Below are 10,154 nucleotides of genomic sequence, written 5' to 3' on the forward strand. Positions count from 1 at the left end.
TTAGTTTTGTGTTTTTGACTTTACACTTTCATCAGAAAAATGAAAACAAATGTTTATTTTTTTAAATCTGGTTAGTTCATGTTAAAAAAGAAAGAATAAATGCACAAGAGAAACAAACCGGATGACAAAACCTAAAGCAACTGAAGTGATTTGAAGCAGCTAAAAGAAGACAAACAGAACCTTAAAAAAATTGAGTATTTATGCTGAGGAAGCAAACAAGCTGCAGCTGCGATGATTCCAAAGTAAAACCAGGTGTGAAAGAGGAAGCTGAACATAAAAAGAAGCAGCACTGGAAACTCTAAAACACTAAAGCAAATGAAGAAAACATGTTTAAATCTGTGGTTCCCACGATGTGTTAAAAATTAAAACATGGACGAAGTGAAAAAAATGCACATTTAGATGAAAATAGATGTCAAGTAAATACTAGGAAAAGACCTGGTAGTTAAAAAATGTCTCAAGTCAAAGTCTCAAAATGGAACTTAAATGAAGCTGTACTTAATACTGCTGTGTATTCTAATGAAAAATACAGTTATATAAACAACATTAGTGCTGCCACAAACGATTATTTTAATAGTCGACTAATCACAGATTATTTTTAAACACACACCTTAACTATCATTAACTTATAAATACTTGCATATATAACTTATATCCTTAGTTAAAAAAAACGTAGCAAAGAAAAAGATATTCAAATTGATCAAAACTCTCCATAGTACCATGTAGGTTACATAAATGTAAAATAAAAGATTAAAATTTACTGTAATCTTTTAAAAGATTGGCTATCGTGTGGATTTTTCTTCCACCACTAGGGGCGCTCTAACAGTAATTAGAATAAGAAATAAGAGACAAAAAATCAATGCAAAGAAGAATAGCCTGCACTACTTTTTCTTGAGCAGGAAGAACACACGACAAATCACTAACTGGTCATTATTTTTAAATCATTAAAACCACACGAAGAGGTTTGCATGATGCAAGTTTTTACATTTACGTTTTCCAAGATATATATAAGTGTCTTGGTGGCACTGATAGTTATTATAACACACAGGCAGGTTTTTCGGCCCACCTGAGAGTGTCCGTTGACCTCCACCTCCTCAGCGAAGTGGACCTTCACAGGGTTGGACCTGAGCTTCGCCCTCTTCTCTGGTGTGATGAAAGAGGACTTTGGGCCCTGAAAAGAACAGGAGAACTTTTTCATTAAAACAATTAAATGTGGACTCTTTTTGGAGCTCGATGATGTCACACAAATGTTACAGAGAGATAGGCAGTAAAAACGTTGTTACTGTCGTCACAATACGACAGAGTATTGGGACTAAGGTAAAAATGAATAAACAGTAAATAGTAAACAATTAATGTGAATAAAGTTTTATAAGTTATGGATTGAACATTTAAGAGATTAAACTTATACATTTATGAGGGAAAACACCAAGAATAATATAAAAAAGAACCAATACTGTGTTTTAGAGAGAGACAGCATCGTATTATTGTAAGTTTATTGACATTGAAATAAAGTGGCAGGAAATGAAAAATTCACACAGATTTGATAGAAATAATGTCTTCCATGGAGGGAGAAATGGTTGGAGTTGTATCATGTATGAAGTTACATCAACAAGCACTTTGAAATGATTCTGTGGACACTTTGAGACTGGTGGTAAAGATTCTAACGATTATTTTCAAAGAACCATACCTTTACTTTTGTACGATTAGGACTTTTTTTCTCATAATTATACATCTTTAGTCTCATACAGTTAAGTTTTTTTTTCTTTAAATACTTTTGCGACTTTATTTTCATAAAAATATAACTTTCTTCTCATAAACTTGTAATTCTGTTTTTGCTCAATTACACCTTTTTTCTTTTAAATTCGTGATTTTATTCTTGTAAAATTATAATCTTTAACTAAGTAGCACATTTTATGGCTTCATTCTCTAAAATCTTTTACTTTTACCATTAATTCTATGACTTTTTGGCATACAGTAACATTTTTTTGTACTTTTCAACATTTTCCTTTTTTCTTATAAACTCACAACTTTATTTTTGCTTAATTACGTATTTTTAAAAAAATAAAATCATGATTTCATTCTTGTAAAATTACAACTTTTTACAAATTTGCATATTTACGAATTTATTCTCAGACATATTTTACCTCTTTCTCATAATTATGCATCTTTATTCTCATACAGTTAGATTTTTTATTACTTTGCAAATTTATTTTCTTAAAAAAACTTTTTTCTCATAAACATACAACTTTATTTTTGTTTAATGATAGTTTTTTTGGTATAAATTCATGATTTTATTCTTTTAAAATTACAACTTTTTACAAATTTACATATTTTCCGACTTTATTCTTCAAAATTTTTGACTTTTTTCCTCAGAATTTTAATATTTTATTCTTGTAAAATTACAACTTTTTTCTCATAAATATACAACTCTTTTCTCATAAAGTTATAACTTTTAAAAAATTTTATTACTTTATTCTCCTACCTTTTTTATTTTTCCTCAAAATGTTGAAACTTTATTCCTGTTAAAGTTTGACTTTTCATATAATTTTACAATTTGTTTCTCGTACATTATGCTTTTTTTTCTAAAAAATATACACATTTATTTACGTAAAGTTACAACTTTTTTGTAATTTAAATTAACAACTTTTTTCTCCTCAAATTTACAATTTTATCTTGTATGATTATGATATTTAAAAAAAAATATTCTCTTAAAATTACAACTTTGTATGAATACATTTTTCTTATCGTTTTAAAACTATTTTCTTAATTTTTTTTCATAATTTTGCTACTTTTTAAAAAAACATTACGAAATTACGTTCTTAAAATTTTACAACTTAATGATAGAAAAATTACACTTTTTTTCTTGTAATTCTACAATTTGACAAGATTATTATCATTTTATAACTATTCTCTTAATTGTTTCCTATAATTTTGCATTTTTTTGGGTAAAATTATGACTTTATTTTCAATTTTTTAAAACGTTATCATAGTAAAATTACATTTAACTCATAATTTTGTGACATTTATTCTAATATAATTACACCTTTTTCTCATACGCCTTCATTTTTATACATTAATTTAATTTTCTTCTAATACTTTGTTGTAGCAAAAATCTTCATCTAAAATGTCACTGTAGATTTATTTTTGATTAATGTAAACGGTTCCAAGCAGACGGCATGAAAACGCGGTCACACGTCCTCCTGCTATTCTATCACTGTCCTGTTATCACAAAATCTTTACACAGAAGTCCCTTGGTCTGTTATTTTTCAGATCTGTGTTTCTATCAGCAAACTTGACAGAGATAAATGTTTTGTGAGCAACACTCGGTCTTTAATTCTCTGAATTGATTTCTTGAAGGGCTGCGAGCGACAAATCACTCTGAAAGTGCTTCATCAGCGCGGCTGCAGAGGAGCAGCCAGAGTTCTCGCATCGCCTTCATGCAAACATGTGGGTCAGCGTGAGGATGCAGAGACAGAATCCGCTCCTCAGAGACCGTGGATGGATGACGGAGGAGATTGTGTGAATCTAAGCGCTCACACTCTGCACACAACAAGGTGTGTCCTTAAAACCTAACAGGACAGAACGCAAAGATCAATTTTGAGATCGATGTTGGTTTAATGCTCCTGAAGAAGAAGAAGAAGAAGTCTAAACAGAATCCAAATCAGAATAATTTCATTACTGTTAAAATTCTAACAAGATTTAAGGTAATTGGTAAAATATTATCTTTCATAGAAATCCTCAATATTTGACTAAATAAATGTTAATACTTTTTGCTTTGTGCTGGCAGACTGCTACAATTTAAGCTAAAAAAATTAGAGTTTTTGCAAAGTTTCCGAAATTTACCAGAAATCTCTGAAAAACCAGTGTGCATCGATGCTCACTAAATTCACAAATATAGACCACAATGCATTGCACTGCATAGAAAAGACTCACCAGCATTATTCTGAGTACCGTCACACTCATGGTCTCCTGACACTCCCTGAAGGACAGAACGAGTTCATTTCAAACATCTCTGCTTGTCGTATGTGCGAGTGTGCATGACGTTTGTGTAAATATCTGCATACCTGATTATTTCAGCGGCTTGCTCTGGGGTCAGGTCATCGACTGCTACATTATTGATCTTCACCAACTGGTCACTTGGGACGAGCCGACCATCTGCAGGACCACCTGGAGACACAGAACGTCCTTGTGTTGTCATGGCTGAAGGCGTTCGGCCGAGCTCCACCCCCACTGAGCAAACCCTGATGACGGGCTCTTACTGCAGAGATTCACTCATCCTCTATCGTTATTTAGTATTTCTGGTCTGCCTCAAGAAGAAGACGGCACAGGTGAGTTACAAGTCGAAATGATTCCTTCGCCTGCCAGACGTCGACTCTAAGGTAATATTATTCAACCAACAAGGTTTTTGTTGACAAGAGGCATCGTGGTCGACAGAAATATTTCACAACTTCTATTAATGTTCTATTGTCTTATTAAAAATAAGAATTATTATTAAATAAGAATTATTTATTCTCTTTGTAAATGGACACATTGTAGAAAAGAACCTACATGTTCAATACCATTCGAAGTAGCTGCTGTAAGTCACCCCAATTACCACGATTAATTGGGAACAAGAGTTTTAATCAATTAAACCTCTGACAAAGAGCAGCTCTCTGTGCACAGATATGGGTAAGACAAAGGAGTCTTCTTTCTGAACATTGTGATGCCTCACAAGCCAGGAAAAAGAGCTATTCCTAAATTTTATGATGGTAAAATATGCTATTAAACTATAATAGTTTTATAAAAAAACGTATTAACATTCTCATTTGTAGGTTTAGAGGTCTGTAAGTCTGTGAAGGCGATGTTCCCGGACAAGCCCCCAGAATCGGAAGGTCAGCATATCAAAGTTGTATTATTTTACATAGCTTTAAAAAATAAAAAAGCTATATTTTTTAATTTAATACATCTCTCCTCAATTAACATAATGACGAATCACAGAAAATAAAGACAGTCTAAGTCAAATGCTAGATTAAAATTTTTAAAAACATTTTTAAGTTCCACATTCTCCTTTTTCAGTACAGTTGCAAAAAACAGCATAAACTGTAAAAAATCATTTTTATGATAATAAAATATGTTATGATACTATAAATTAACCACAATATTTTTTTAAGACTTTTCTCCATTCCTTATTTGTAGGTTTAGAGGTCTGTAAATCTTTGGAGGCGGTCTTCCCGGACGAGCCCCCAAAATCAGTGGGCCAGATTAGCAAAGTTATATTATTTAACATAGCTTTAAAAAGTTAAAAAAAAAACTATTTTTTCTGATTCAACACATATCTCCTCACTTAACATGATGAAAAATCACAGAAAATGAAGACCGCCTCAGTCAAATGCTAAAGATTTTACATTTTTAAAAAATATTCTCAATGTTTCACATTATCACTTCTCAGTACAGCTGAAAAACACAATATAAGCTGTAAAAATCATTATTATATTGGTCAAATATGCTATTAAACCATAAATTCACCACAACATTTTTGTAGAAAACTTTTAAAATTTCTAATTTAGAGGTCTGTAAATCTGTGAAGGCGTGTTCCCGGACAAGCCCCCAAAAGCAGAAGGCCAGATTATCAAAGTTATATTATTACAACCCCAGAAAATGAAGATGATCTAAGTCAAATATGAAAGATGTATTTTTTTCAAAAATATTTTCAAGTTCAACATTGAATTTAACTTCTGAGCAAAGTTGCAAAACACTATTAGCTGTAAATAAAATCATTTTTATGTTGGTAAAATATGCTATTCACCATAATAGTTTTATAATAAAACTTTTCTCCAATCCTCATTTGTAGGTTTAGAGGTCTGTAAATCTGTGACAGTGGTGTTCCCGGACGAGCCCCCAAAAGCTGAAGACCAGCATAAGCACAAGCAATTAAAAAGTTTGTCTTCAGTCAAATTTGTTGTTGTATTAATCTTAAATTAATATGGCTATTTTTAAGTCTAAAATTGCCCTGAAACTCTAAAGAGATCCTGTAATCTGAGAGGAAGTGGAGAACCTCAGCAGACCTTTCAAGATACTTCATTATGAATGTCTCCATCAGTTTCAGCTCTGGGAGGCACAGCCATCAGGATCAGAGTCGTTTTTAACTTCATCAGCATCATCTTCATCCTGCAGCCTGTGAGGTCAGCGAACCCTGTAGTTTACAGTTTGTGATGGCGAACATGACCGGATGTTTTATTCATGAAGAACACGGGCAGATGCAGGTGACACTGATCGCTCTGAAAATGCTTTTAAATGAGGGACCCACATTTCACTGACAAACGGTGCTGGCCCTGCCACAGAGAAGAGGGGGGGTACGTTGGCCAAAGTACAGAGGGACCACCATGACGACCCAGTGTGTGTATCCATGTGTGAGACAGTAAGAAACAGATGTTAAAAGAAGACTTTGAAGTGTTTTCCAGCAGCAAAGTGAACATGAGACCAGAGATGTCATCCAGACGCTGTAGACTGTATTAAAGAGGTTCTTTTTACATCTCCTGTACATTAACTAAACACGGTTTTCTTTTAGTTTAGCAATATATTGTAAATGGCATAACTTCATAGCTCTGATGGCAGCTCCTCTTCCAAATACAGATGACATCAAAGCAGGTAAACCCCTAAAAGATTGAATGAAGCCAAAATCTATTTTTTGGGTTGAAAAAAGTCTACCAACAGAACCAAAACAAAGGGAAGTTTTTAAATTATTATGGGATGGCCACATGATCTACTGCTATGTTGTGGCAAAGTCTGAAATCTTAATTATTTGCACAATATAAGAAAATAAATGGTTTGTTTGGGTAATCTTTATCACCACCAAGTTAAGTCCACAACCAGCAGTTTCTTGTCCTTTGACCTCCTCCTGGGTTATTCAATCTTTCACTTCCTAACTCCTTGAGCATAATTGGGAAGTTCCTTGTTGAAAAAATGTTTTAAAGTTTGTAGATTTTAACGGTAGTCAAGTGGTGAACTATTATTACAGGAATATTGTAAAAATGTAATATATGAGTTGCTGGCTCAAGCTGAACAAAACAATACAGTGGGGCAAAATGTATTTAGTCAGCCCCTGATTGTGCAAGTTCTCCCCACTTAAAAAGATGAGAGAGGCCTGTAATTTTCATCATAGGTCCTAGAGAATGACATGCAGAGATCTGGCTTCGTAAGAATCATTTCAAGGTCCTGAAGTGGCCTATCCAGTCTCCACATCTTGAACTCTTAGAAATCTTTGGAGGGAGTTGAAAGTCTTGTTGCCCAGTGACAGCAGCAAAACATCACTGCTCCAGAGGAGATCTTCATGGAGGAATGGACCAAAATACCAGCAATAGTTTGTGAAAACCATCAGAAGAATGACAGAAAATTTTGGGACACTGTCATTGCAACAAAGGGTATACAACAAAGTGCTGAGTTGAACTTTTGCTATTGACCAAATACTTATTTTCCACCCTAATTTACAAATAAATTCCATAAAAATCAGATAATGTGATTTTCTGGATTTTTTTTCTCATTTTTGTCTCTGACAGTTGATTAAAATTACAGGGTTCTCTCATCTTTTTAAGTGAAAAAAGTCAGCAGTTGGTGGCTGACTGAATACTTTTTTTGCCCCACTGTATAACATAAGATATGAACATATTAGGAAGGTAGGTGTGGTTAACAAAAAACCTCCGTTTCCAAGAAAATCCCAAAAAAATTTTCTAAAAATTCCATCAACCTGTTCGTCACTGCTAGGCAATCAAAAAAATTAAAAGGTTGCTATGGAGATAAAACCAACAGATTTTGACCATTTTGAAAAAGTGTTTTTTTTTACTAACTTGTCACATGCAGCTCTGAACATTTTTTCAATGCAACAAATACTCATTTAAAAATTAATAACAATAAATGAGTTATAGTCACTATAAAGTTGTTAAGTTTACCTTAACTTTTACCGCCAAAAGTTTTTGAGATTTCACGGAGGCAGCCATTTTGAAATGAGCAAGAAAAGTCCTTCCACTGCCTCTAGTGGAATGAGGATGAACTACAGGGGATAAAATATGGATCTAGTTATATACTAGGAGTTTTTTTTAATGAAAGTTTGGATCACGCCAATGGAATAGGGGGCCTCAGAAATGGATGAATCAAATGTGATACAAATGGTTATATGGGGTTAATTCGAATTATTTTTTACATTTTTGTCTGTAACTTAAACTATGTATGTAATAGCATCTTTGAGTCTTAATTTAGTTTACGTTAAATTAAGGGAGCTTTTTCTCTTTATTTTGTTCGGACTGTTTTCACATTGCACTTTCGAGTATGGACCGATTTTGATACAGTAAATCTCTTAGATGTTGCTAAATTGCATCAGAGTTCACCTGAATGGAACAAAGATCTGTTTTTCTGGTGAAAAATTAGGATTTTTGGTTTGGTCAAAAGCAAAGTCTGGTGCAGCCCAAAGTGAAAACACCTTTAGTTAGAATTTTTGAATGAAGCTAAGTTCACCTTTCTCATTTAGGTTTTGTTGACTTTACATTAAATAACACAGGAAAACTCCCTTGTAGTCCTTTAATATTGTGCTGACGCAGTTCTGTTCTTATAAATGCATTTAATTATGAGGACTTTTTCTCGCTGAGTTGTGCTTCACAGGCACAGCTTAAGCTTTGTGTGTCGCACCTCCACCTTTGACTCCAGTCTCTAGTCACTTTAATAATAAAGAAATTCATTAGCCTATGGATAAAGCGATTTATTCATAATGAATAAAAAAGACTCCATCCTCCTTAAAGCCTCCACGATTGTTTGGCTTCTCCTGTGAACTGATGATGTGTTCAGCGCCCACAAACATGCACACGTACACCAAAAACACTGAAACCAAAGAGCAATTTCCTTTGGAGAAGCAATTTTGTGTGCAGGTCTGCAGTATCAGCATGCAGCGTCCCTTGGAGGTTTCACTTTTGTCAGTTTGTACTGTGAGTCGGCCAGAGGTCTGCAGTGGTCTGGCACGGCTCCACTCCTTCATTTGCTGAGGAGTCTCTATGCAAAACAAGAATACCGTATTGTGGAGGACACTCAAACTGGAACACAATGTCTTTAACTGTGTTGAGTTGTTGAAATTGTGGGAGGATTTTCATATATTAATCATTATTTCTTAATAAGAACAGATTTATGTGGTTTGCATGAGGAAACATGGTTTCTATGTCAAAGTAACTAAAGCATACAGATCTAAAATTGAAGTTTTGTTTAAAAATGTATTTAAAAATCTGTTTAAATTCCCCTGGGTCTATCTGAAATGCTCTTTTTAGACTACAGTCACACATCCCACTGCACTGGCATGTAAATGCAACTTTAGGTGCCATTTGTAATCGGGAGGCGGCAGTCACCTTTTTACACACTGTGGAGTAAAAAAGAACGTAAAAATTTTATGGCAACCAGACGATTTTTCTTTTAAAGTTGACATCAGTCAGTGACCGCCAGGGCAAATTTCGAGGTCATGCGGTGGCTGTCCAGTGACAGGCGGGGATGACGCCATGACAATATCAGGTGGTACCTGGGCGGCAACAGGGTGGATCGCCGGTCGGCAGCGGCTCTGACTGGACGATGTGTAAAGGTCTCTGGACAGCGACCGTCAATATCAAATGTGACCGGCCGAATGAAAACAAAAATCTGATCACGGTCAAAGATTTGGAGAGCTGCACATATTCTCTGATGGAGACTCCAGGCAATCAGGAAGCAGAACACGTTATGCGTCTTTTAAAATTAAATATTGTATAGCAAATCTACATATATATACAGTGTTTCCAAGCACATTTGCGTTTTTTTTCCGCGGTTTCACGTATTTGCAGATTTTAAGAACTATATATATATATATATATATATATATATATATATAAATACTTTTTACATGTTTTTATATATATATAATCTTATTATATATGTGATNNAGCATTTCTTGACGAAAAATCGTTCCTGTCATATTACCCAGTTTCTTGATGCTAATGGTAGCCTATTACCATATTGTTCTGAAAATTTTAATAAATCTGGAAATATTATTGAAATGTTCATCCAGTGTTTTCTATATTTTGTGATTGAGTTTGAACCCATTAGCCATCTTCATTCTGTGTGTGGCGGAATAAACGCCGGTCTCAGATAAACGCCTGTCTCTTATAAAGGCCGGG

The 10,154-nt window shown here is 34.0% G+C and overlaps 1 protein-coding gene across 2 annotated transcripts in view; it reads right to left on the reverse strand.

Annotated features, from left to right (window-relative positions):
• Nucleotides 1–10,154, reverse strand: part of LOC112157131 (FERM and PDZ domain-containing protein 1) — a 52,062-nt gene that overhangs the window by 16,662 nt on the left and 25,246 nt on the right. For both annotated transcript variants that reach the window (XM_024289697.2, XM_036213770.1), the window contains 3 exons: nucleotides 4,062–4,164; nucleotides 3,931–3,976; nucleotides 1,064–1,168 (listed from right to left, as the gene is read on the reverse strand). In XM_024289697.2, the coding sequence (XP_024145465.1) occupies nucleotides 1,064–1,168; nucleotides 3,931–3,976; nucleotides 4,062–4,164 (254 nt within the window). The remainder of the gene's footprint in view (nucleotides 1–1,063; nucleotides 1,169–3,930; nucleotides 3,977–4,061; nucleotides 4,165–10,154) is intronic.

This window comes from Oryzias melastigma, linkage group LG1 (genome assembly GCF_002922805.2).
Source record: "Oryzias melastigma strain HK-1 linkage group LG1, ASM292280v2, whole genome shotgun sequence".
Classification (NCBI taxonomy): domain Eukaryota; kingdom Metazoa; phylum Chordata; class Actinopteri; order Beloniformes; family Adrianichthyidae; genus Oryzias; species Oryzias melastigma.